This window comes from Onychomys torridus, chromosome 10, assembly GCF_903995425.1.
Source record: "Onychomys torridus chromosome 10, mOncTor1.1, whole genome shotgun sequence".
Taxonomy (NCBI): domain Eukaryota; kingdom Metazoa; phylum Chordata; class Mammalia; order Rodentia; family Cricetidae; genus Onychomys; species Onychomys torridus.
The window spans coordinates 65,092,082-65,119,975 of NC_050452.1; the positions used below are offsets into that span (position 1 = coordinate 65,092,082).

Genomic DNA, 27,894 nt, shown 5'->3' on the forward strand with positions numbered 1-27,894 from the left:
CAAAGATACACCATGTAGTGTGTGATTGGGTGCTCTTTGAATGTCTTAGACAAAAATCTTAGTTTCACCACTAGATGCTTCTTTCTGTTCCTCTTTTACAAAATCAGCATGATCCTAGGATCTGCTTGTCCTTCAGAAACTTTAACAGGGTTACAATAACATACTGTACCCTCGGTGGTGACTGGTTCCTGCCAGGGTCACAGTTGATTTTGAGAACAAAACAAAAACTTGAAAAATTGCAAAAAGAATCTGCTGCCTCCCCCCCCCCCCCCCCCGCCGGCAAATCTTCTTTCCTATTATTTATCCCCAAGCATTTACTTCTGATTATTGTCGTTTTTATCCCCTAGAATTTGTTCTGGTTCGGCATAGGAAAGGCCACAGTGCTCTTGCTTCCTGCTGTAATCATCGCTGTCAAGCTGGCTAAGTACTATCGCAGGATGGATTCAGAGGACATATATGATGAGTGAGTGTGGGGTCTCCTGAGGGCCAGGCATTTCTATGCAGCACTGTGTCCTTGGAGAGCCATCAAAGACCAGTTCTCACAAGAGCAAACTTGGCTTCTGCTTAAGTATAGTACTGGATTGTCTCTTCTACTGTTTTTTTTTGTTTGTTTGTTTGTTTGTTTTGTTTTTTGTTTTGTTTTGTTTTGTTTATTTGGTGGTGGTGGTCTTGGTTTTGTTTGTTTATAACCAATCTTAGGATTCTATTGTTTTCTTCTTCTTCTTCTTCTTCTTCAATATCAGCTTCCTTAACCGTGTTCTTCTGTTTCAGCTCGGCTCTCTCTGGAACATGGCATTTCACTTTATGATAACTGTTGTTACTGCTTTTCCCTGGCTCTGCTGTTTGCACTTTGTTCTGTGTCTGGTGACCATGCATGCTTCCTTTTCGATTCTCCTCTTCTCTCACCAGCTCTGGAATCTGAACTGTTAGCCCGCACTGCAGTGAAAACACTGGGGGAGGGGTGTAGATCATGGTCTTCCTAGTGATAAAACACATAAATAACCATCTCCCCTTTTTATATTTTAGTGTTGAAACTGTACCCATGAAAAAGTAAGCCTTTTTTAAAAAAACTATTTCACAGATGGGATGGGGAGGTTTCTATCACATGGTAGACCTTTAGTTAAATGAATAATATGGCATAAGAAAGAACAAGAGATAAGCCTGGGTAAAGATGGATCATGACACCTCTTAGAAAGAGGGTTGGTGCATAGAAGGTACTCACGAATTGCTTGTTGAGTGAATGAACATTTTATATATTAGATGTATTGACCTATAAAGCCGCTGTTTCCATCTGCGGTTTTGAAAGGGGGAAGATGTAAATAACACATCCTCCACGATTCTCTGCAGACTTGACAATCTGTGATACACGTTTTGTAGCCTTTACATCGTCTTTGTGATCCGTAACGTAAATACTTCATCCTCGAGGTAATTTGGTGTTTCTGGTGTATTTATTTTTGTTACAGTTTGGAAAACGGTAGTAATGGTTATCATAAAGATCATTTATATGGTGTTCACAATCCTGTTATGACAAGGTAAAAGAAAGCCTCAAGTGCATGCCTAGCCTGTGGTGAGCCTTCCTGTCTCTGCTAGCCCTGGCAGCGAGTCTTCTGCATGCTCTTGATGCCCTTCCTTCTCTCTGCATGACCCTGCATTGTCGCTGGCTACCTCTGGTCACTCTCTGCATACCATGCCACGATGCCAACTTTCTAAATTTCAGTGGATTTCTCAGCAACAGAGTGGGGGTAGACTTAAAATGCTGTGAGTGACTCTAGATCCTAATGGGTTACATGCATGCACACCTTTACCTAGCCCTCCTCTCATGAAGTAGTGGTTTAAAAACCTTCTCTGTCTCCCTCCCTCCTTCTCTTCCTTCTTTCCTTCTCTCCAGAAAAATTAACTATACTCAACCATAAAAGAACTCGAACTTCTTCTCCAAAATCCTTGCACTTATATGTTTCCTGGAGTTAAAGGGGCTTCCTGTGGGTCTGGATTTGCCAGATAACTCTTTAGTATTACCTGCCAAGTGAATTCTGCATCACCCTACTAAAATTTCAGACAGACATGTCTACCAGGACCAGCCTCTCTATGGCCCTCCCCATGACTACACAGTTGGCTTCATGCCAATAGTCAGCTCCTAGGGGATGTTGCCCCCACCCCAGCTGCAAAGGAGTGAGTCAAACATTGGTGTAGGGGGAATCCTCCTGTCGTAGAAGTCCCATGCTCCATATGGGACATTTCCCCTTAAAAGAATAGACACCACATACAGGGAAGCTACCAGTGTGGGCTCCTCACCAGATGCTACCACACAGGACTCCTCCTTCTAGTCAGGGGCATCCTTATCTTTGGCAATGTTGCCTAGAAATGGCAGATGTTTCATCAGTGCTGATTTCGAGAGGAACGGAACAAGAAAGTGAGTAAAATTTCTCCTTTCAGAAGAATAAAAGTGTGGGTTTTTTTCCCCTCCAACTTACAACTTGGAACAGTCTAAAAACTTAAAATAAGAACCTCTTGTTTCCATTTGTCATATGTGGGGAGAGGTATCTTTATAATGTCTGACTGAGCTGCTCTAAGCAGTGTGACTTATAAAGAACAGAAATTTCTTTCTCGTGATTCTGTAGGCTGGGGAATGGGTGATCAAGGTGACCCCCAGATTCAGTTTCTGACGAGGGCAGATTTCCCATAGATGACATCTCCTCTCCTCACTGTGTCCCTTTGTGGTGGTGATCTCTGGAGTTTCATGCCCTAATCACTTCCCCAAAGTGGTCCCTCAACCCCAGCTTTATAATACTATCATCTGGGTGATCAGAATCTCTATTTGTGAATCTGGAGCTGTTCAGATGTTCAAGCCATCGCTGAGGTAGTGATGATAAAGGGGTGGGAATCCGTAAGTGGAGGATAAACATCTATTGTTCTGATAATGTGCTGGACTTGGATGCTAGAATGCTATGTTGAGAAGTAGCTTCAAGACAAGGTTCAGTTTACCAGGTTTGGTCCAGAGCACATAGACAGTGCTATGGCTGGCCCGCTCTGTGCAGTGGCCTCCCTCTTCAGCATGGAGAACTTAGAGGTATCTCACACTTCTCAGCTGAGATTCTCCAGGCCAGAGGTGAACTCTTTACCACCAACAATACACAGCGGGGAATTTCTGAGTTCGAGACCAGCCTGGTCTACAGAGCAGGTTCCAGAATAGCCAGGGTTACATGGAGAAACCCTGTCTCAGCAATAGAATTGCAAACAAAGGTTACAAAATGAAAACACAGAAGAAATCTCATCACACTTCTAGTAGCTTTACAGCTTTGTGTTGGGTTGCTTTCTTAGCCAACCTGAGACCCTGAGGGTCAAAGTTTGGACATGCTTCTTAGACATTCACCAATTCTCATCCTTGGGGCCATCCTGCCACACCCTGGCCTGAACCTTTGGGTATAAAAGAGGGTCAGATGTCCTCTTTAAACATCAGTGATGAAGGGACTAGTGAGGTGGCTCAGAGGTTAAGAGCAGTGGCTGCTCTTCCAGAGGTCCTGAGTTCAATTCCCAGCAACCACATGGTGGCTCACAACCATCTGTAATGAGATCTGGTGCCCTCTTCTGGCCTACAGGCAACATGCAGGAGGAATATTGCATACATAATAAATGAATAAATCTAAAAAAAAAAACAAAAACAAAAAAAATCAGTGATGAAATAATTGAGTCCCCACTCAATCTCACCAGCACACTGCCTCTAGGGCAAAGCCCTTGGTTCTCTGGTCTGGTGGTTCTCCTGACTTCACATTTCGTGTGTCTGCGTAACAGGAACACAGTAAGCCTTCCTGAAGCTGAGATCTGATTTACTGCAGAGGAGAAGGAAGTGACTGAGACAGATAACAGGAAAAACAGATGCCATCTTATGAACAGAGCCTCTGGGCCTGTAAATGCTGAAGTTCAAAACAGATGGAGTGCTCCAGTGGTGTTAGATACCTAGTATTTTGTTGTTGTTTTGTTTCTTTTGTTTTTCAAGACAGGGTTTCTCTGTGTAGCCTTGGCTATCCTGGAACTCGCTCTTAGACCAGGCTAGCCTTGAACTTACAGAGATCTGCCTGCCTCTGTCTCCCGAGTGCTAGAATTAAGGGCGTGTACCAGCACTGCCCAGCTTAAATACCTAGTGTTTTAGGAAGATTTTGTGATGATTCTGCTTTCAGTATACCTTTTGAGGTGTGTCTTTGGGAAGATCACAGCATTCCACATCCTGTGAGGGGTGAAGCTAGGACTGTGTTAGCACCTGAAGTCCTTCCTCAGTGCTCTATGGCCATCTAGAGTCCTATGAACTTCCTATATTCTGTAGGGTGGTCCCAAAGATAGGTTGAAGGTGTTGTTTGCTTTGTTTTAATTTTTCAATAACCTGAGTCCCAAAGACTACATGGTCCTTCCTGTGTCACAGAAGCAGCTTTCTCAGTGACACACCAAAACCTTCCCTCTTTCCCGAGTCCTACTGTCTTGTGAGGACCAGGTGGATCTCCTGATCCCTAGTGCCCACTGTCCTGTGGAAATTTGGTGGGTGTCCTGATCCTGAATGCCCACTGTCCTGTGAGGACCTGGTGGAATTTCTGATCCCAAGTGCCCACCGTTCTGTGGGAACCTGGTAGGTCTCCTGATTCTGAATGCCCACTGTCCTGTGGGAACCTGGTGGTTCTCCTTGAGTAACCTGCTCTTCTGAGCAAGGAAAACACAGATTCGAAGACTTGTTTATCTTTTGAAAATGAGAGCTACACTTCAGAAGCCCTAGGGATATAGTCATTTCAGCCTCAGTGAGACTCCCAAGCCCTATTAGAAGACTCTGGGATCTAGAATGGAGTGAATCGTCACTATTTCACTGTGTCATGGTGGAATGACATTCTTAAGCCCCAGTTTCCACATCTGTAAAAGGTGTCAACAAGAGCTCTACTTGCCTAGAAGCTTCAAGGGTCAAAGTTTACTCTTAGATTAGTGCAGTCCCCTACTTAAGGGTTTGTAGTTCATGACAGTGGGGATGCTCTTATTACATGGGTGACTCTGATGGAATCTAAAGGTGACTCAAACATAATAAACAAAGGTGACTCAATAACCCATCAGCTGAGCCGGTACCACTCAGCCTGTCCTCATTACACCCATGGAGCCATGGATTACAGGGAAGACCCTTAGAGGACCTCCTGTACACAGAAGCCTGGATACCTGCTCCCTTCACATAGACTTGGTCATGTGATTCCACTCAAACCTTGACACACCTCCTGTAACCAGGACAAAGAGAGATGTGAATATGAACATGGTCAGTGCCTCCTGAAGGTGCTTGGCCCTTTAGGAAAAGCTTTGTGACAGTCAAGGCACTCACTTAGCCAAGGTAGGGTTGGTTTGACCAAGGTATTACCTCATGGGGAGTCAGGCAGGGAAGAATCCTCATAAGTAAGAAGCATATTGTTGGTGGCGTACTCAATTCCACACACAAATCTGATACAGTCCCCTTTTGTTTTTGCTTTTCAGTGCACATGCACGGACACTCACAACCTCTAGTCTGTCTGTCTTATGGCCTGTGGTGGGTCATTTGCTTTTGCCTAAAGAAAAAAAGCAATGGGCTTTGCTGTAAGCATTGAAGCCTAAGACGTTCTTCATGGGGCTAGCTCTGCCTCTTATGCAGTCTGCACCAAGAACAGGCATTTTTCACTGGGGAAGTATGGCTGCTCTAACAAGCTCCCTGACACGAGTGACTTAGAGAAGGGGCTGCTGGCCACATTGGAGCCACAGTAAGGACAAAGACAACACCAATGCCAGTGCTTGGCTTGTTTCCTCCTTTTGTTTTTTTGTTGTTTGTTTGTTTGTTTGTTTGTTTTAGCTCAGGACCCCCAGCCTGTAGCAAGGGACCACCCACATTCAGGTAGGTCTTCCCACCTCAACTAACATAACCTAGAAAATCCATCACAGACATGTCCAGAGGTGTCTTTCCATGGTGATTCTAAATCCCATCAAGTTGCTAAATCCCATCACAGGAAGTACAGTGGTCTGCTCCACTGGAGATGGCACAATTTGTATCCTTTCTGTACAGGTATGAATTGTGTAGCCCAGACTGGCCTGGAACTCATGGCAATCCTCCTGCAGTGGTTTTCCCCGAGCTGGATTATTGGCATTAGCCACTACACCCTGCTTGATGTTTTCCCTTCTAATACTAACAAACCACTTTGGGGAACATATACCTCACTGTTTCTGAGAAGTGCGTCTTCAAACTCAGGCCCTGCTATTGAGCTGTAGAGGGCATCCTTTGTGCAGCATGCCTGCAGATGCTTCGGGGGAAGTGGCAAGGGCCCACCTGCCACATTTTTCCTCCCCAAAGGAGAAACACATTGGAAGTGCTAGCGTGGCTGCAGTGTCTCTGCCTGCACCTGCTCCACCTGTGCCAGCCTTCTAGATGGTGTCTGGATGCTGTGTGATGAACTGGGTGTGCCAGACTTGGGACTCACACCCTCCAGATAGAGTTCTCCTACCTCCCCTTGCACAAATTCCTCATGGTGGACCAGGTCACGGTCTTGAAGAAATGTGAGAGGATGGTGGGGTTAGTGTTGGTTGGTAATCAGAAATCCATTTACAAGATATGTACACATCTGGCTTCATACATCTAGAGTCCAGCAAGATCCCAGCAGAGTTTCCCCTAGAGTCAAGCTTCAGGAAGCCATTTGCGGCCAAGAGTCACCTGCCATTATCTATTTTTTTCCTGCTCTAATGTACTCCACACATGTCCCTGGTGACCCTTACCACACACATCTTCCCAGTGACCATCACCTTTTAACCATAGAATGTACCTTGGTTTGTCTCACCCTAGCCTCATCATCCTTTCAAATGCAGAACAGATAGATGCTAGAACAATCTGCTTTATCTGGCATTCTTTTTCCTTGGTAAACTTTCTGGGGTTTTGTCTGTATTCATCTGTGACTATAGTCACATCCTGCTTCTGAGCACAGAGGTGATGGGACCGCCTGCAGCCTAGCCCAGAGTGCTACAGTTCTATTTTGTTTTTGTTTTTTAGCCCGTCTCGTTACTGACAACTGAAGTCAAAATTGCTTAAGGTAAGTGTAACACTTTCATATAAATGGATCTGTAGGACTGTTTTTATTTTTTAAAACATCAAAACACAGGTTATTCTAACATATTAATTGAAAAATCTAAACAAATCTATAGAGTATATAACATGCTTTTAATTACATAGAATCCAGTTATACTCAGTGACTAGAAAATGTGCGTGTGTAGATATATGCAAATATACACACATACACAGTGATTGTGTCTGGATGCATAAGGATATAAAATTAGGTATTTTAAAATGTAGTAAAAATAATAAGCTGCTAAATATTCACATGTCCATTGAGGGTTATGGAATTGAGAGATTTTTATATGTGCTAACACATTGTTTTACAATGTTCACTTCTGTGAACATGTATTTTCTGAATCTATGTCAGAAAATAATTTCTAAACTAATGATGAGATGAGGCACACAAAACCAGCCCACCTGCCTCTTGAAGAAGTTTATGTTTTCTATTGTTGGGCTCCTGACAGAACCATTTTAGGATTCCGCATTCTTGCTTTCTTTTGTAACTCAAAGCCAGTTTCTAAAATGATGTTTGATTTCCATTTTCAGCATCAAGACAGTTGAAGTGGAAAGCATCCCAGACTTTGGATAGTTTCTGAATCTTCTAGAACTTTCCAAGTCCCAAAAGAATCATGGTGGCAAGTGTGGAGACTCAGGCGGGCACTGAGAACATGGCACCAGTGGTCTTAGGGTAACACTTGGTCAGGAATAAACAGTCATGGTGATCATCCATGTGTCCATCGCTATTCAAGAATGGCTCTCCCCTGGGTTTTTTGGTTGTTTTTTTTTTTTTTTAACCTTTTTACACTGAATTTCTATTTAGACACTAAAACATATGGGGGTGCTTGTTCCCCATGGATACATTTATCTTTGAGCCAGCTATTTGGATATCATAGCTGGGTACCTAACTTACTTCCATATGTGGAGTGTGCTAAACACCAACCAGTTTACAGAAAAGATGTATTTTGTGTATAGTAAATTGTGTATATACTCTTTTACCACAGTCGGAGTTTTTTAAACAAATGAGTACTCTAGATTTTTCTCCTAAACGAGGTTACTGTTACTTGCTAGTGCTGTGGAAAGGATTCTGCGTGCACCAAAAGTGTGTGGACCCTGCAGCAGGCACATCCTTCCTTGTGGATTTCCCTCTGCTTGTGCTGGTCTGCCTGTTCGGGAGAGGGATACCTGCTTGACACCACGGGCAATCCAGAACAGAGAGACCTTGAGAGAAGGAGACACCACTCAGCTGGAAGTGGAGTCATTTTCACAGACACCAGTCCTGGTTCATACTTCAGTGGCACTTTCTAATGTATAAGGATGGCCATTTCTAAGCTCAGTATCATCTGATTACCAGTGGGATTCTAAAATGAGGTGCAAGAGTTCCTGTTACAATTCTGAGATTTGAAATAAAGCGTGGATGAATGGAGCCTTCTTTGGAGTTTGGTCCTTAAAAATACATGGAAGGGTAAAGTCAATTTGCATTTGTTGTGGGTTATTCTTGTTGGCTATGACCTTTCCAAAAAGTGAGGAAAAGCTGGTCAGGCCAAAGCAAAGTGTGTTAGAGGTGTAGCTTTATGCCAGGTTTTTCCATAGGAGATCACAGCCCTGATTCATTTCCATATAAAGGAGTTTGGGAAATGTGGCCTGAGTGCGGCTTCCTTGAGCAGCCCAGTCTGCACTATGCCTGTGCTGAAGCTGTGCTCCTGTATGTTTATCCCACTACTCTCCAGAATGAGAGCGCCCACCATCCAGAGTTGATTGTCTGCTGGTGATCTGCCTCCTTGGCCAGTTGTCTTTTGCAATCTCGGATTTTCAGACCTAATGGAGGCACTGTTTTACCAGGCAACGGTGGCGCGTGCCTGCCATCCCAGCACACAGAAAGCAGAAACAATAGGGTGGCAAGTTCAAGACCAGTCTGGGTGGTTGTTTTTTTTTTTTTTTTTTTTTTGAGCTGAGGATCGAACCCAGGGCCTTGTGCTTGCTTGGCAAACACTCTACCACTGAGCAAAATGCCCAACTGTAATTTTTTTTTAAAAATGCATTTCTTATGAAACAATCCAGGTCTCTGTATGCACCCAAATGCCCCCTTATATGCACACCCTTGGGGGCTCACAGGCAGACAACTGTGACGGGCACAATAGGATTCTTTACACTGAATCCAAGTATGGTAGCAATATTTAAAGTCACTCTTCTGGTACATAATTAAAGTGCAGTGCATTTCATTTGAATTTAAAATAAATCTCGTAGTCTGAAGTAGATTTTAGCCCACATGGCACACAACGTTCATTTTACCTAGTTGGGTATCACTCACCTGATGCTGAACTCTGCTGTGTAGATACCAGGATGTCCCTCTCAACCAGGCCAAGTGCTGCTCAGAGCTGAGCATGTGGCTCTCAGTCCTTTCTATACACAGCATGTCCTGTTATTTTCTTCTCTCTCCTTTGTCGTTATACTCAGGGATTTTTGGTTGGTTGGTTTTGGTTTTCTGTTTGTCTGTCTATTGCATTTGTTTGGCCATCTCCATGACTTAGACTCATGGGACTTCAGCATCCTCTAGATTAATTAAATCCACGGGCCTCCAAGGAAAGCACCACATCAAGAAACAGCCGGAGTTCTAGGGCAGCAGACGTGTCCAGAAATCGCTGCTACATAGCCCTACTGCTGGTAAAGGAGACAACTGTAGAAAAAGTTTCCTACAGATTGAAAACTATAAACTACTCAAGCCCAAACCACCTACCTGTGTACACACACACACACACACACACACACACACACACACACACACACTTCAGACACATTAGAAAAGTACAGAGAAAATCAGCCACAGTCTCTGCATGCAGAGATGCATCTCAGAGGTGCATCTTAGTTTACAGAAGCAGATGTAGTCTGCGGACAGATACCCCAGACTGGCAGCTGAGACAGTATCTTCATCTTACATCCTTTGTGCCTGTGGCTCCTGCCTTAACTTTCTAAAGCTTCCGTTGGAAACACACCACAAACGGGGGGGCTGAGCAATGAATTTCTTCTCTCACAGTTCAGGCTCCAGCAGTTTAAAGTCACAGTGTTGGTAGGCTGGTGTCATGTGAGGCCTCTTGCTGTGGCATGCAGGTGGCTGTCTCCTAGTGTCCTCACAGTTCTTTCCTTTGGGTGTCTGTGTTCCAGTTGCCTCTTATGGAATACCTGTCAGGTAGGATTCTATCTCCCTGACAATGCCATTTTAATCTCTAAGCTTGACCACCTCAAAAGTACTCACTGCCTAAAATTGCCATCTCCAAATAAGCACAGCTCAGGGTTCAGCAGATGGTAGCTTAGGGTTTCTGTTGCTGTGAAGAGACACCATGACCATGGCAACTCTTACAAAGGAAAACATTTTAATTTGGGCTGGCTCACAGTTTGAGCAGTTTAGTCCATTTTCTTCAGGCAGACATGGGGCTGAAGAAGGAGCTGAGAATTCTATAGCTTGATCTACAGGCAACAGGAAGTGAACTGCATGACACACTGGGTATAGCTTGAGCAAAGGAGACCTCAAAGCCCACCCACTCGGTGACACATTTCCTCCAACAAGGCCACACCTACTCCAACAAAGCGATGCCTAATAGTGCTACTCCTTTTGGGGGCCATTTTCTTTGAGATCACCACAGGTGGTTTGGAAGAAGCACAAGTCAAGGCATAATAACAATTCTTTACTGTCTCCCAAACACAAGGAACAGTCTCCTTTGTTGCGACACTTTCTATCCAGTGTTCTCACCCTAGATGCATGGAATTTGAAATCAGAGCAAGCTATACACACACACACACACACACACACACACACACACACACACACACACGTTTAAGGAGTTCAGTGACACCCTCCGCCCTCACCCAGGAACGTGCAATAATGGAGAAATAGATCCCTTACTGACTTCTTCGGCTAACAGGCTAACAACAGTGCAGGTTTTCTGTTACTAAGTGGGACTCCCTATGAAAGTTTAAATATTCAGGCGGTCCTTGATTTCCAGGCTAGCTTTCTGAGCAGAACAGAAATGTGTCACCCTTAGTTGCATAGGGAACTTGTTCAACAAAATCCAGAAAGGAGCCCTGTGAAAAAGGGAATGACCTTGGAAGAATGACAGTTTTGGTCTGGTGTGCTAGTGTGTACCTGTAATTTCAGCACTTGGGAGGCAGAGGCAGGAGGCTCACTGTAAGTGTGAGCCAGGTTGGTCCATATAGAGAGTTCAGGGGAGGAAAGGAAGGGAGGAAAGAAGGGGAGGCAGGAGGAAGAGAGAAAGTGAGAAATGGAGGGAGAAGGGGAGAGAATATGATTCTGATCTCTTGGCAAACGACATACCTTGATGTCATAGCAATCCATTAAGTTACAGCATTATTTCTTACAATTGCCTTAATGAACTGTGCCGACCACAAGGCTTAAAACAACAAAACCTGTTCTTTCCCAGTTCTGGAAGCAAGAAGTCCAAACTCCAGCTGTCTCAAGGCCTAGCTTCTCCTGAGTGTCCAACAGAGCCCTGTTTCATTCTGCTTCTCAGTTTCTCGACACTGGAAGCCCTTGGTGGTTTTGGCTTCTGGACACATCCTTTTGTGGCGCTGTGTGTTTTCATATGGAGTTTTCCTTTGCCTGACAAATTTCCCTCTTATAGGAGCACTTGTTACTGGGATGGGGCCCGTCCTAAACAAGAATAACCTCATCTTAATTCCATTCCATATGTAAACACTGTTTCCAAAGTCACAATTCCAGGAGCTGGGTGGACTTGAATGTTATGTAGACACCATTCAACCCAGCTCAGGCAGCCACTGTACAGAAGCAGCCCATGGTCAAAACAGTAGAGGCATGGACTTAGAAGGAAGCGACCTCTATGTTCAAAATAAAATTAACAAAATCAGAAAGAACAAAATTTTAAGTGTTGCCCAGCACAAGCAAAAATGTGGCTCATTCCCCCAAGCTTGTTTTTGTCTTGGTCTAAGAATGCATAGCACTTCATGACTGTCAACTTGAACTGTTTCTAGCTAGTCCAGAAAGCCTAGCCCCACCTTCACTATTCAAACCATCTGGGAGACCTTTCTCAAGCCCTGCAGCTTGGGCTCCAGCCAATTCCAGCGGAATTGGTCGGGTCAGGTCCTCACCGGGTGGGATTCGAATTCCCACCAGTGATTTTACTATGCAGCCAAGGCAGAGGAATTGCCCCAAATGCTAGAACTTTGTATATTGAAGGGCAATGTTGACACAACAGAAGGACACCTGCTTCTGAATTGTGTACGTGATAATGGAGCAACAGTTCCAGTTTCTAAAACTTAGTGAGAAAACTACAAAATTTGTAAATTAAGCAAGTTCTTGAATATCTATTTCTCCAAAGAAGATCTACAAAAGGGGAATAGGCAAATAACAAGTGCTCAGGACAACCAGCAACTGTGGACACACACACACCAAAACTATGACAGGATTCCACTTCACAATACCAGGGAGGTTGCTATTAAAAGAACAGAAAATGGCAAATGTCTCCTCTGCGTGGCCAGTCTTCCCTTGAGATTTAAGTTGGGGTATAAGAAATGTCAAGCCAGCCTGCACTAGCAGCATTTCAGAGCTTTCCTTCTCAGAGGAGTGTCTTTAACATATCAGTTAAAGTCCATAGTGAACTGCTGGTTATTCCACTTAGACATCCCCAACTGGTATCAGATGCTCATGGTGTGGTAGGAAATGACAATGAATTTCTCATGTTACGTAGAAATGGAACATTCTAGAATGACATCTGGTTCCACAGATGAGCTCACCTCCTCCAAGTATGTGTGTGTGTGTGTGTGAGTGTGTGAGTGTGTGTGTGTGTGTGTGTGTGTGTGTGTGTGTGAGAGAGAGAGAGAGAGAGAGAGAGAGAGAGAGAGAGAGAGAGAGAGAGGGTGGGGGAGTGAGGAAGAACTATTGCTGCTGCTAATCCATTTCTAAGTACTATGAGAAATCTGCTGGCATCTCCCACCCTGTCATTAGCATCCAAGGGGCCCAACACAGGATGGGGATGTCTGAGTGAAGTGATAACTGGAGGTCCACTCTGCTGCTTTCTGTGCTCCAACAGGTTTCTCTAGCAAGCTGTAATGGAGCTGTGTTTCAAGAGATCAAAGTCTCTGTTGGTAACTGAAGGCAGAGGCTGCACCTGTGCCAGGGGCTCCACTCAGCATGGTTATCGCACAGACCTAAAGTTCACATGAGTCCTTGAAGTTTATGGTCCCCAAGGGAAAGACCGTTGGTTTGTATCTAATGCACCTGTTGCCAGGCCCTCAGATAAATTAGGCCGAGTTCCTAGCTAATTTGTAGCTAGAGCTCAGAACAACATCTGCCTGAGGTGCATCATATCTCCTGTTCCTGATTAGTGCAAACAAGTTTAAGGCTTCCCGTATTATAGGTAGCTCGGTCAGGTGAATGACACCCTTGACTCTCTCAGGAATCAACCTCATCCCAAGGGCTTTCTATGCATCCCCAAACAGCCAGGTGCTCTACAAAGCCACATCTGTGCTTTTCTATAGAACAGCAGTTACTCTGAAGAGTCTGTCACCTGGGTTGTGGTGGAGCCTGTGAGCAGGGTATCAAGAGAATGGCTGTCACATGTCTTCACCCATCCTCCCATGGTAAATAGGAATACTTCCGTGTGTTGGGGGAAGGGCAAGTTTGGCAAATTCGGGAAAGTAATCCTAGTAGTTTGAACGGAATTGGCCTCTATAATCCCATAATCCCCAATCCCATAATCTCATAGGGAGAGGCACTATTAGGAGGTCTGGCCTTGTTGGAGGAAGTGCATCACTGTGGGGTTCGGCTTTGAATCTTCCTATACTTAGGGTACCACACAGTATGACTGCCAGTTGAGTTCCTGTTGTCTGAAAGATGTAGCAGTCTCAGCTCCAGCACCCCTCTGCCTACATGCCACTATGCTCCCGTCATGATGGACTGAACTTCTGAATGGCAAGCGAGCCACCAAATTGCATGTTTCCTTTATACGAGTTGCCATGGTCATGTGTCTCTTCACAGCAGTAGTAACCCTAACTAAGACAGTAATCTTTGATCCAGGGAGATGGAGAGCAGGCATTGGTCATAACCAAGGTGTGCAATCAACCTAGTTGTTGTCACAGTCTGGTTGGTTGCTATTGACAACAGGTGTGTTTGGTGATGGTTCACTGTCGCCTTGGATTAGAAAGGTCCATTTTGGAGTTCATGTGAGGCAGAAGGAAGTCTTTAGTGTGCTAAGCCCCCAGAACTTGGGGTTTATTCATTTATCACATTAACTGACATGATACAACACTATGCTCTCTACCGCTTCACAAGTGGAAGTCACATAGCCCAAGGCTGTCTGGGCATGTTTACGCACTCAGTAAATACTTGCCAGTGTGACAGAATTGAGACATTTCAGTATCTTCAGTTCAGCAGTTCAGTTTCTGTTTGAACTTACGCTTAGGCACTGGTACAGTTGAGCCTCTTAACAACTATTGTTCTGTTTAAACCAATGGTTCTCAACTTTCCTAATCCCTTTAATACAGTTCCTCATGTTGTGGTGACCCAAAACCATAAAATTATTGCATTGCTACTTCGTAACTGTAACTTTTGCTACTGTTAGAAAACGTCATGTAAATATCTGATATGCAAGATATCTGACAGGCAACCCTTGTGAAAGGGTCATTCAGCAACCCCAGTGGGGTCGAGACTCACAGGTTGAGAACCACTGCTTTAAAGGTGGGTATGAGGAACCGGAGAGAAAGTATCCCAGTGTGGTTTGAGTGTAGCAGCTTTGAAAGGAAGAGCTAAGCAGACCACAAACATGGAAGGCCTTGCAGTGTGCTCCTTGCAAATATATTCAGATCTACATTCCCGAAGGTAATTACAGTTGATTGACACAAAACATCCCTTAGAAAGATACTTCCCACCTGCACAGCTTACATCTGATGTCATCCTGGAGCGTACAAAAGTTCAGGCAGCTGCTCCTGGAATAGCATTTGGTTTTGAGTTTTCCCTGGAGCTATTATGTATCTATTGACACCTTAGAAATTAGAGTTTAAAAAGATTAAGAACTAGTGAGTGACAGTGACCAGTTCATGCAAAATGTATTCATCACCCTCTATCTCACAGGTCCTGAGAAATGTCTCTTTCCTTCTCTCTGTCCTCTGCCCTCTCTGCCTCCAGACAGAGCTGGGTGCTTGAAGCTGGTATCTCTGCAGAATTTTCTCTTTGGGGCTTTTGGTTGCTGTTAACTCAGCTGGGTGGTGTTGAGCCACTTTGAACATTTTACTACAGAGAAAGGACTAACGTTGTGTTTGGAATGGAAGCGTTAGGAGCAGATTTGGTGTCTGCAACAAATTCAGCTTTTTCCCCCCCTTTACTTTCAATCTAGGTAGAAATAATGGCCATTTAAAACATGGAGAGTGTTTTAAAGATCTAGGGCTAGAGAATGGTTCTGCAGTTAAGAGCTCTTACTGTTCTTGCAGAGGGCCTGGGTTCAGTTCTTAGAATCCACTGTGTATCCTTAAGTTCAGTTCCATAACACCCACTTCTGACCTCTAGGGTCATCAGGCATGCACATGGTAAACACACATATACACACGCAAAATGCTCATGCAAACAAAATAAAGTGCATCTTTAAAAAAAAAATAAAGATATGCAATAATCACAGTGAGGGGCTCTGAGCATGGCATTATACCACACTGCATAGGACAGTGATCCAGTGAAGGCTAACAGCGTCTGAAAGTTACAGGATCCATTTGAAGGAACCATGAGAGCTACTACAAGCAGACAAGTCCAGAGGAGAGCTATCCAGGCAGACAAGAAGAGAAGGGGATTTAGGTGACAAGAGTTTGGCAAAGACAAAGTGTCCTGAGAAGTCTGACTTGTGGGGAGAGCAGTGGACAGCAGCCATCTGGGACCTCAGGGTCTGTGCACAAGCTACAGGGAATGAGCTGAAAAGAGACCATGTTAGGAAAGTCCATTGAGTAACATTTAAAAATATGGCACCGGGCAGTGGTGGCGCACGCCTTTAACCCCAGCACTCGGGAGGCAGAGCCAGGCGGATCTCTGTGAGTTCGAGGCCAGCCTGGGCTACCAAGTGAGCTCGAGGAAAAAGGTGCAAAGCTACACAGAGAAACCCTGTCTCGAAAAACCAAACAAACAATCAATCAAACAAACAAACAAAATGGACTTTCCTGTGAGGTCATAGAGCCAGTGCAAGCTTGGAGCCTGGGAGGTATGAGCAGTCGCCAGTGTGTCACGGATCAGAGAATGAGCCTGGACAGCTTCACCTTTGCATTCTTTTAAATGCCCATTGCTGTACTTTTCACAAAGTGGCTGCCGAACAATCGTGAGTCAGTGACCTTCGCTTTTCTCTGATTTCAGTCAAATCATAAAGGCCATTCCAACACTTGCTGACACCACCAGCTGAGAAAGCCAAGGGTGTGAGACATGGCTCTTATCCATTAGGTCTCTGTTGGTAATCTTGTGTCCTGACTGTAAGTGAAACCACATGGGGTAAAGCATGAGATAGCACGACCTTGATGCTACCCATAGCTGTGGCCAGCCAGTATCTGCCACTCAGAGAACACAACTCCATGGTCCTGTGCCACATACGCCCACATTCCAGTGGTAGCCACCAGATGGCAGCAGAGCATGGACTTTTCTATTTGCTAGGCATGAGGAGCAAGTGCCAGTGTTAAGGGGTCTTTGTTCACTGTTAGACAGACACCAGCAGTCTAGAAGAGTATTTTAGTCTCCAAGGCAAACCCTTTCTTTGGACTCATTGTGTTAGTGGCCAAATTATTATACATAAGTCTAATAATTATGTATAGACCCCGGCCTGTATTGTTCCACATAAGGAATGTACGCTCTTCCCATTGTTATCCTTAAAGAATGCCAAAAAGGTCTCTCCAGGCTTCAGGGGCAGCTGTCTGGTTAGTTTTGACTGTCAACTTCACACAGTGTACAATCACTTGGGAAGGGAGTCTCAGTGAGGAATTGGCTAGACCAGGTTGGCCTATAGGTATACCTAGGAGGGATTTTCTTAACTGAATTATGATTGATGTGAGAATGGCCACCTTGAATGTGGGGCACCTTTAATGGATTGGGTCCTGGACTGTATAAAACAGGAAACGTGGAACGGAGGGCTGGCCTGCATGAGGAGCCCTGGCACATGTGTGCATTCTTTGCTCTCAATTGCTGGTTATGGATGCAACATGACCAGCTCCCTCAAGCTTCTGCCACTGTGAATTCCCCACAGTGATGAACTGTGAGCTAAAGTAATCTTCCCTCCTATGCTGCATTTTGTCTGGGTATTTTACCATAGAGACGGAAATGAAACCAGGCAGTCGAACTGGGGATAATTGGATCCCGGGGAAACATGCCAGCAGGTAGCACTCAGTCATCAGAGACAAGGTGGAAGGAGAGACCTCACGGGACAGCAGAACAGCATGACCACCAGACATGGCTGCCTCTCATGACCTATGTGTTGATTAGTTCATGGTGTTCGTTAGTTCTAGGAGTGAAAAAGATGGGAAGTCCACGAAATTCTTTATTTAGATAATCAACAAATGCAATTACGTAGTAACCACATGTGGAAAAAGGACATAACCAGTCCTTCCAGGGACCAATAGGCGCAGGCTCAGAGCTGACAGTGATCCAGGAGATTCCAAAAGAAAGAGGAAGGAAAGAAAGAAGAGAGGGAGAGAGGGAGGGAGGGAGGAAGACAATGGCCACCACCTAAATACTTTTCAACAAAAAAGAAAAATGACAGAGGCGAGAATTGAAGATGTTTCTGGGGTATGCCCCAGGAAAGCTGCAGTGTGTAGTACTGCTCCTCCCCGCTCCCCACCCTGCCACCCTGTTTTTCCGCATGGCTTCTGACTTTTCCCAGATCATTCAGCACTTGAAGATTTGGCCAAAGCATTCTTCTCAGTGCCTGTCTCAACAGCATCTTGTGTACCATTGACCTCTGCCTCCAGAGGGGTACAGCGGAACCATCCAGGCCACCATGAGGTCCTCACCAGCTTGCTCATCAAATATTACTTTTAACTGTCTTAACTGCCTCTTCTACCTTTCACTAGGCATGCCTCTTGATAATATTTTCCTCCATGGAGATTTATGGACATACTCATTATGAACATGCAAACAAAATATTTACTGAGGTTTGGACATTCTAATAGCAATAGACATCTTAATTTAAGTGTTTATTTCAAAGGAAAAGTCAAGGGTACCTCTTGAGCCTTTGAGAGCTCTTCACTCTAAGCATACATGCCTTATCAACTTCTCATGCCTCTCACTGGCTACAAAATGGCCAATGGTTTGGATATAAGAAACTATCCCATGACAATGTAGGGGTCCATGAAAATGCTAAAGAAGACCCCAGACTCAAATAGTATGCAAGAGCAAAGAGCATTTATTTACCAGCATATGGAGTCAACCATCTCTACAAACATGGCGACGTGAAGGTGTATAGATCCTTTTAAGCATAGCTAGGAGAATTTCAGGAAAAGCTACGTCATTCCAAACATAATTGGTTAAACAGGCTGCAGTTATATGAATGCATTTTTGATAGGTTGAGATTTTAGTTTTGTTTTGTTTTTTATCATTGGACATACTTGGGTAAGTTTTGAGTGGACGTTGTAGGAATTGTCCTTATTTGGCCAATGCTTTGAGATACTCTGGGGCTAACTCAGGGCTTGTACATGTTCTGTCCCTCCTGCCTGCTGTCAGGGGTATTATTAATTAATATCCCATTGTTTAAGAAACTGAAACTTAGACCAGCTTGTAAAATAGAGGAAGCTTAGACCTCTCAACAATAGAAACACTTCAAGATATGAGAACAACAATGAATTTCTGAACACCCTCCTTAGAAAGCCAAGAAAGCAGCAATTAACAGAGTGAAGAGACAACCTCCAGAATGAGCAGAAATCTTTCCTCACTGTCTATCTGACAGAGATTCACTCTCAGAATATATAAAGAACTAATAAAATTAAATATCAGAAACAAAGTAATCTAGTCAATAAATGGGTAAATGACCTGAATAGTCCCTTTTCAAGAGAGAAAGTATAATTGACAATACATACATGGAAAGACAATGCTCAGCATGTTTAACCATCAGGGAAATGCAACATAGAACTCTTCAGAACTATGCTGTGATTCTGTCTTCCCATTATCCCATTGGTTGCCATCCAGAAACCAAACACCAGCGCTGGTGAGGTCTGGAAGGGAAGATAGTTGTGTGAGATAGTTGATTGGCCTTTCCATTATGCAAATAACTTTGATTATCTATATCTATAAAATCAAAACATATCTATTTTGATCTCTATATAATCTATTTTGGTACCTATATAATCAAAACTAAAGTTAGACCTATTATACGATCCAGCAGCCACTCTGGGTATACATCCAAAGAAAGCAGTCAGTATATGGTAGACCCACATACCCATGTGTGATGTGATGTGATTCATAGCAGCTGAGTCATAGAATCAGCATAGATACCCAGCAACAGGTAAATCAACATGGAGTCTTATTCAGCTATAAAGAGTGGAACCATGTCATTTGCAGAAAAGTAAGTGTACCTGAAGATAATCTTGTTAAATGAAATAGGCCAAACTCAGAAAGAAAAGTATTACATGTTTCCTTCCACATGAATGGAATCTGTTCAAGAAAAAGGTCGAAAACAGAAAGGGGGCTATTAAGGCAGAGGAGGAGGACCAGCAGGGGTAGGGACAGAAGAGATAATAGAGGGTGAATATTATTAAAGAACATTCTATGAATACATGAAAATGTCACAATAAAATCCATTATTTTGCATAATTATTGTACACTAATAAAAATTCAAAAGTTTTGCCATTAAAAACAAAATACCTCATACCAGCTACTATTAAAATAGCAATAACTGGTTACCCACAGACTATCTTGAAAGTAGAGATGGTTTCAGACCCAGCCCATGACCTTCCCCATCTAGTTGTCCATGCAGAGCACAGCTGTTAGGGTCTTCAAGTTAGGATGGAGTGGAAACTGAGCCTTCTAGAACATTCCACCTACAGGAACATGAGTTCTGTGGCTCTGTCTCTTGCCAGATGCTATGATGTTGTAGGAGGTCACCTTTTCCTATATCCATCAGTTACCTGAGGAGCCTTTTTGTACTGGCTGGTGGGATGCCACAGACTATGCAAATGGATCTTATCATCATACATCATGGAGCTCTGCAGAATGTGGCTACTTTTGGCCCTTAGCTAGGGTGTCTCTTATGAAGGGCAGAACCCAGGAAACAATTCACTTGACTAAACTTTAAACACTTATCTTCATATAGGTTACCAGACTAGCAAGTGGCTCTATCCTAACATTTATTATAAACCATTGGACCATCACCTAACATTTGCTCTTTTCAGGTTGAAAAACTTGGAGAATTTTCCACCTCCAAGATACTCAACATATAAATCAAAATCACGTTTCTACATGTATCATGCCCACAACACAAGGCTATTCAGGGTACTCCTAATTCATTTTGGAGTTATAGGTATTACTAACAATAATAGGTATACATATTGCTGTCAGAACACCAAAGGTATAGCTGCCAGAAGAAGATTCATTCAGTAGGATGCTCATGTCCTAGGTTAGTTGGAGAATTTAATTGTTTCCTCAGACAACTCCTTTTTAAAAGTTCTAACCTTTCCACTAGGACTTAAACTTTCTTTCCATCTTGCCATCATCCCACAATAATATAAGGACTAGAAGGACCAACTGCCCTAAGACTGGTGAATTATAAATGCCCACTAACCAAGTATCTGCTCATGTGACCCATTTGAACCTCAACTTTCTCCAAAACAACAACCAAAATCCTGAGTGTACCTACAGACTGTTTTGGTTGGCTGTTGATCTGATTATTTCTCATTTGGATGTTTTCATTGGTTTACAATCCAGAAGCCTGGGTCCTCCAAGGACATCACTGCTTTGCCAAAACATTAACATAAGCACAAATAAGAAAGTGGAGAGACAACCTACAGAATAGGAGAAAATATTTTCCAGCTATTCATCTTGTAAGGGATTAAAATCTAGAACATGTAAATATAAAGAACTCAAAAATATAAACACCAAAAAAATGATCTAATCAGAAATGTACAAACAAACTGAATAGACCCTTTACAAATACTAAGATGGCCATCAGCTCTAGTAGGGGCTTGCTTGGAAAGGGAATTGCAGAGGATATTTGTGCTGTCTCAGAAGTTCATCACTAGATATGACATAGCCTATGACCACATGACTGGCTTTCCAGTGTGATATGAAAGCTATCCACATCTAAGAGCCAGGCATTGCCAAACTTGCCAGACCTTGAGGGCAGGAGTCAAATCAGACTCATGTTGGCACCCTCTTGAGTGCCTAATACTCTACCTTGCCTAGAATAGTTACTGCATGACAAGATCACTGACTTTCACCGCCAGGCCCCATCTCTATGAGTTCCTAAGAAATTCCTCTCTACCTCTGACTAGGAGAGATGTCCCCACTTGTAGAACCCCAGGCTTCCCTCCAACCTAGCAATTAACCTCTGGACTGTCATCTGATAGAAGCCTACCCCTTTATTGCCTACCACTTCCTTGAGGGCAAGGACTACAGCAGCATTGACTACATTCCTGTTAGCCAAGAACAGGCATTTCCTGGGTGGTCTTTTGACAAAGGAAGGAAGGAAAGAATGAATCAGTGGTGGAATGAATGAGTGGTGAATGAATGAAGTATCTTGACTGTTCTTCTTCCTCCGTTCTCTCTGATGTGGCACCCTACATAGTAGTAGTCTTAAATCTGTGAGTCCTTGTGCCCTTATTGGCCTTTTCAGAGTTGTCTCTGGGGTTCTCACCCAAACATCTTCAGTGCTTATGTGAAGAGCATGGTCACATGGCAACTTGCACAGTGACAGTCTCACCACGGGGAGAGAGCCACTTTCCATCTCCCTTCCCGCCTTTCCAGAGCAGCACTGGGAAATTTTAGTAACATATGAATGAGATGATAAATTTAAATGAGAGACTCTCTAGAACTATCTTCCACTCTAAGACAATATGATGGAGTGTGGGCATTTTGTACATGTGTATTTCTATGTGTTCTATGCCATCAGATCATGTGTGTGCACATATGTATATAATTAGATGCAGAGATAAAATATTAAAACATGTTAACTCCTTTAAGGAATATTTGATGTTAAAAATAATTTACTTAAAAAAATTCTGAGATGGTAAAATATCTTGATTTCAGGGGAAAATTGATCACAAAAGAGTAAAACCAACAAACAACCCACTCCTGCCACCACCATCACAGCCTCTACCATGACCACCACCTCCACAACCTCCATCATGACCACCACCTCCACTACTTCCATCATGACCACCACCTCCACTACTTCCATCATAATGACAACCTCTACTACCTCCATCATGTGTACCAACTCCACAACCTCCATCATGAGTACCAACTCCACACCCTCCATCACCACCTCCACCACCTAATCACCACAACCATCTCCATCACCACCACGAAAACTTTTCTAGAAAGAAGATAGTGGTTGTAATAACTGTTACATGAGAAAAAGCTAAGTTGTCTTATTGAAAATTATTGGTTATTCTAAGCATTATAACCTAAAAAAACTCAATAATTTTTTTGATTAGTCTAAATTAAAACTAAGTTGTTTTTTAGATTGATTCAGAATCTGAAACAATTGAACATACCTAACAAAAAGAGTTAATACTAAATGTTTTTGAAAAGTCCATTCTCCAGAAGATTAAGGCAGTATCTTTCCTATTCACAGTTGTAGCATTAACACTGTCTCTTGACACTCTGAAAAAGAGAGATTTTAGCAGCAGGTGTCTTTTGATTTGCTTAACAGGGATTCAGAAACCTCAATTACAATTTGGAATGCACATTCTCCTCATAGTTGCGACTTGAATACTTGCTCACTGGCTTTTAATGTTTGTTTAGCCAGTCCCCTGTTTCTTCTGACATTAAATAAAGTTTCCATGTACTTATCTGTTCAACAGATTAATACTGCTTTAATGTATCAAATCAGCATTTTCTTCTTTCCATGAGGTCACATCTGAAGAAGGGGTTGATTTTTGGTGAGTCTAACTTGATACTTTGGCCCTTAGCTAAAGCTCACCTCAGAGCCCAAATACATCCACTAACACAATCTCTGGTGGCCACACCAGCCCAGTGAGGCAAACACTGTGGCTCAAGGAGTTATTTGTAGTAACAAGCATGTGAATAAAACCAGCTTTGAACTTGATATCCTCTCCCAATGACCAGCCTAGATGAAAAGAGGCATCCAGTCACCAGCCTTTACTAGTGGGCCACTACCAATTCATCAGTACCATCCATTGTGTTCATTGCTCACCTCTACCAAAAGCCAAGCTGCACTTGTTCTTTAAACTCTTTGATAAAGAGTTCAATCAGTAATGATTAGAATTAGGATTTCAATCTTATTAGAAACACCACATTCAAAAAGGAAGAATGCTCTCAAAACACCTGCTGTGCAATAATACAAATGCCTGTTTTCAAAGAAAACAGCTTAAGATCTCATTACGAGCCCAAACCTAAATAGCTCAGCTCCAGGAAAGACTCCAGTGGGCTGCCTGCAGTGAGATGCTGCTGTTATGCACACACTATGAACAATGTGGGCAAGTGGGGGTTGGAGAAGGAGATTGGAGGGTACAGTGTCCCACAATTCAGTGCATACTGTGGCCAAGATTCCCTATCTAGATGTGTCTGGAATGAAACTCTACCTGCGCAGGATGACCTGTGTGAGCTCCCTCTGATGAGCTGAAGGCAATATTTTCAAATGAAATACCACTATGAGAATTATCTCTTCACCAGCCCCTGGGGCCCACAGATCCATCTGCCTACATAGCAAAATCCACCTGGATCCAAGCAAACAGGAAGTCAGAAACAGGTTTCAGCGACTGCAGTCACTCATTCTCCAAATATTCTGAGACAGCCAGGTGGGAAGAGATCAGATTACGGCTGATGGGAGTCCTAGGTTTAAATTTGAGATCTATTCTTGCCAGCTCGGTGAGCCCAGACCCATTTACTATTGCCAAGTGCCAATTTTTCCATCTTTAAAATGGGAAGAGCCACTGGAGATGGAGACTATGGCAGGGCACTAGAGGAAACAGGCTCAGGGTTTGGCTGCTACAATTAAATGGCATGGTCCTTTGGCTCTGTTCATAGACGCCACGGCTGGGATCCTTGCCTCATCTTTGCAAGGCTGATCTGCACTTTGATCACGGCCATTAGGTGGGAGAGGAAGGACTACTAAGGCAGAGGGCTCACGGGAAATACAAACCCCTGCTCCCTGGATTTCATCCAGCACTTTCCCTCCAGGAACTAGCTCACTCTGAGGGGCGTGGCTGGGAGGAGTAGGGATAAAGCGCCACAAGTATGTGAGCTATAAAAACTCAAACCGGCTTGGGCTCCTATAGAAATCCCCAGCCTGCACCCTGGCTCTGAGGATTGGAAACCTGCACTCCCTGGCACACCTGGACCTGCATACTCACAGAGAGGTAAGCCTGGGTCTCTTAAATATTTCTTTAAATAGACACACACACACACACACACACACACACACACACACACACACATTCATATATAATTATTGTTGCTGTTGTTATTGTGTGTATGATATTGCAGGGGTGGGGGCTTACATGGTGAGAGCAGAGGATAACTTGTAGAAGCTGGGACTTGCCTTCCACCTTCACTTGGGATCCAAGCATCGAACTCGGGTTCATTTGAACTCAGGTCATTGGGTTTGCTTGGCAAGAGCCTCTATCTTCAGAGCCATCCTGTCATCCCCTTCTTGAAAGGAGTTTTATACACACACACACACACACTGACTTCTCTGCTGCTGGACCCACCTGGATCTGGATCACATTATGGAGCCATGAAAGCTAGATCACAATGCCGGGGAGAAACAGGTCTCTCCCTGGCTTATCTAGCCTCCTGTTCAACCCCTGGGTGCTTTAGCCCAAACTCTCTGAGGGCCTTTTCCTTTTCAAGCCCTATAGGTGGGCAGAGTGCTGGGCAGAAACGAGTCCATAGTCATTTCCTGGACTTTTCCTATTTTTCAGAAAAAAAAATCTCTCTTTTTTTTTTTAAAGCATAAATGATATGAACTATTTAGTCATCATGTTTGGTGCCACACTGTTTTCTTGTTTTTTTATTGATATTTTCTGAAAAGCAGAGTAAAGATGAAAAGTAAGACGTGAGAAATAAGTAATGGTAGAGAGACACACTCTGGCTTTCCACTCCACCTGTCTCTGCCCACATAGGGTAGGGACCCTGGGCAACTTGCTTATCTTATCAGCCTGAGCCTTAACTGTCTCAGTGGTTACCTGGGGTGTCTTATCAGCCTGAGCCTTAACTGTCCCAGTGGTTGCCTGGGGTGTTACATTAACAGCTCTGTGCAAGGCTCTTTTGTGGATTAGGACAGGTGAGAATTCAGTGCTGGTGAGGTGCTTAACACCTCGCAGATGGCAAATCAACGTGGGCTTCTCTTCTGTCTTTACCTATCTATAGTTTCCTTTCCTACCTCATAAAAAACATGTTGCTTAATGCACCATTGAAAGTCATTTTCTTTTTTGTTTTAAAAAAAGCACTAAATAAATATTTCCTGTGTGCTCTGCACTGTGCCACTGAGCTCGGGCATGATCAGTCTTGCAGTCTGAATGATGTGAAACTCCTCCCTCTCCACACTGTTTCCCTGGGTTCCATCAAGTTCAATGGCCTCCCCCACCTTCTTGCCTTTCCGGGTTCTTCCTCATGAATTTTCCCCTCTGTTCCCACAGCTACACCCAGCTCTGTGTGTCAAACCCTGTGCATGTTCAACTCTGAGTCAACATACCTTTCCATGACACTTCTGTGACTCCTGCTACATCCTTTCAGTAAAGGGGTAGGTGATTATTTCAACAATTTCTATAGGGGGAGAGTGGCTTTTCCAAGATTAAACTGAGGGCTGAGAAGAAAGTCCCTAGTTGACGCTAGTTAAATTCCTCCAGCTGTATCTTGTAAACTCTTTAAGATACCTATGGCTTTCTCACTCACTGTGAAAATGTTCATTATTTTGTTATGTTGTAGATAGGTACTCAATGCTTGTTGCATGAGTAGATGAAGGGCTGAGAAAGTGAGAAAATGCAGGGGTCATGAGTGAATGGAGAAGAGTCATGGGTGAGTTGTAACCTTATTTGAAGTGGAAATGTCAGCAGTCAGGCTGCTTGGCAGACCTGCAAGTGGGCAAACCTGTGTTGAGGGAGGCAGCCTGCAGTCCTGCACCATCAGTTGCTGCCACTCACCCGCCTTTGTCAAACAGGTTTCCACCCAGCAGAAGCCATGAGAATCCACAGCCTCTTCCTGCTCTCCTTCCTTCTGGCTACTCAGGTGCTCTCAGAAAAGATCAGAAAGCAAGCCAAGAATGCACCTCACGGCATAACAGAGGAGGGTACATCTGCCCCTTTGGGCAAGGCCCAGAATAAGCAGAGAAGCAGGGCATCCAAATCCATGACCCATGGCAAGTTTGTCACCAAAGACCACACCACCTGCAGATGGGCTGTGACTGAGGAGGAGCTGGGCGTCAGCCTGAATGTCCAATGTACTCAAGCAGATCGTGAGTTTTCTTGTGTTTATGCTGGTGATCCAACCGGCTGCCTTAAGCATGACAAAGACCAGATCTACTGGAAACAAATTGTCCGCACACTTCGCAAACAGAAGGATATCTGCAGGAACTCCAAGAGTGCCCTGAAGACAAGAGTGTGCAGAAAGAAGTTTCCAGAGTCTAACCTCAAACTGGTAAACCCCAGTGCACATGGGAACATGAAGCCCAGAAAGGAGAAAGCAGAGGTCTCCCCAAGGGAGCACAATAAAGTCCAAGAAGCTTTCACCATGGAGCCAAACAAGGTCAAAGAAGACACTGCCCCCCATCCAGCTGTGACCCAGGCAGTGTCCATCAAAGATCCGGAGTGTCTGGAGGACCCAGATGTGCTCAACCAGAGGAAGGTTGCCCTGGAATTCTGTGGGGAATCTTGGAGCTCCCTCTGCACGTTCTTCCTCAACATGTTACAGGCCACATCATGCTGATGAAGTTAGAGGGAGCAGCCTAAGAGTGAGGTGTCAGAGCCCCAGTGTCTGCTGCAAAGCTCCCCAGGTTCCATACAAGATACAAACTTTCATACTATTGGACCACAGTGAAGTATTTAAACCATTTTTATAAATTTTGTTTTTGTGTTTTAGAATTTGCTTTGTTCTTTCACATCCTTGGGTGTACTTTTTAAAGACTCTTTACCTCAGTGTATTCTTCCATGGACCACAAGTGTAAGTGCATATGAGGAGTGGATAAATCCAAGTGATAATTTCCATGCAAGGAATTTTTGGCTGTATTTACCAGGATAATAAAGTTCTGGGCATTCTCAAAAGTACTACCAACCACTGTTTCCTTTCTATACCTCTTGTTCTGAAAGAGCTTGTGGCTCATTGTCAACATGCCTCCAGATGTGAGTAGATGAACTATGTAAGGTTGGCTTTAGGGTCCATCTGTCCAAAGTTCTCCCTTCAGACAATCCATCTTATATTTTCTCTGCACCCACTGCCCACATTGTTTAATGTTTATTGAAAACTGACCACCAGGATCTGTTTTCAAGTGGGATCTCCTATGCATAGTTTCTTGTAGTGACTTGTCAAGTTGTCACAGATGGTAAGAGAGAAGGCAATAATTTCTTGGAGCTAGGAATATTTTAAATTATTATTATTATTGTGTATAAGGGTACATGCATGCCATGGTGTGCATGTGAAAGCCAGAGGACAC

The 27,894-nt window shown here is 43.8% G+C and overlaps 2 protein-coding genes across 10 annotated transcripts in view; both read left to right on the forward strand.

Annotated features, from left to right (window-relative positions):
• The window catches only part of Prom1 (prominin 1), a 99,250-nt gene extending 90,740 nt beyond the window's left edge, over positions 1-8,510 (forward strand). For 5 of the 8 annotated variants that reach the window (XM_036200730.1, XM_036200734.1, XM_036200727.1 and 2 more), the window contains 5 exons: positions 348-463; positions 1,027-1,050; positions 1,464-1,532; positions 7,025-7,064; positions 7,634-8,510. In XM_036200730.1, the coding sequence (XP_036056623.1) occupies positions 348-463; positions 1,027-1,050; positions 1,464-1,532; positions 7,025-7,040 (225 nt within the window). In that variant the 3' untranslated portion in view covers positions 7,041-7,064; positions 7,634-8,510. Of the gene's footprint in view, positions 1-347; positions 468-1,026; positions 1,051-1,463; positions 1,533-7,024; positions 7,065-7,633 lie in introns of those variants that run through there. The other 3 variants (XM_036200731.1, XM_036200733.1, XM_036200735.1) reach the window with 3 other exon arrangements.
• Positions 8,511-24,525: 16,015 nt separating this feature from the next.
• On the forward strand, positions 24,526-27,502 carry Fgfbp1 (fibroblast growth factor binding protein 1). Of its 2 annotated transcripts, XM_036201557.1 has the most exons (3): positions 24,526-24,604; positions 25,886-25,989; positions 26,407-27,502. In XM_036201557.1, exon 3 carries the CDS (start codon positions 26,427-26,429, stop codon positions 27,168-27,170), a length of 744 nt encoding a protein of 247 aa, XP_036057450.1. In that variant the 5' UTR covers positions 24,526-24,604; positions 25,886-25,989; positions 26,407-26,426; the 3' UTR covers positions 27,171-27,502. The 2 variants fall into 2 exon arrangements, with proteins under 2 accessions (XP_036057450.1, XP_036057451.1); XM_036201558.1 differs by lacking the exon at positions 25,886-25,989.
• The last annotated feature ends 392 nt before the right edge of the window (positions 27,503-27,894 follow it).

Bases quoted from the DNA above. Each gene is read 5' to 3' on its own strand.
- Fgfbp1 (XM_036201557.1), top strand. From the start codon at position 26,427: ATGAGAATCCACAGCCTCTTCCTGCTCTCCTTCCTTCTGGCTACTCAG.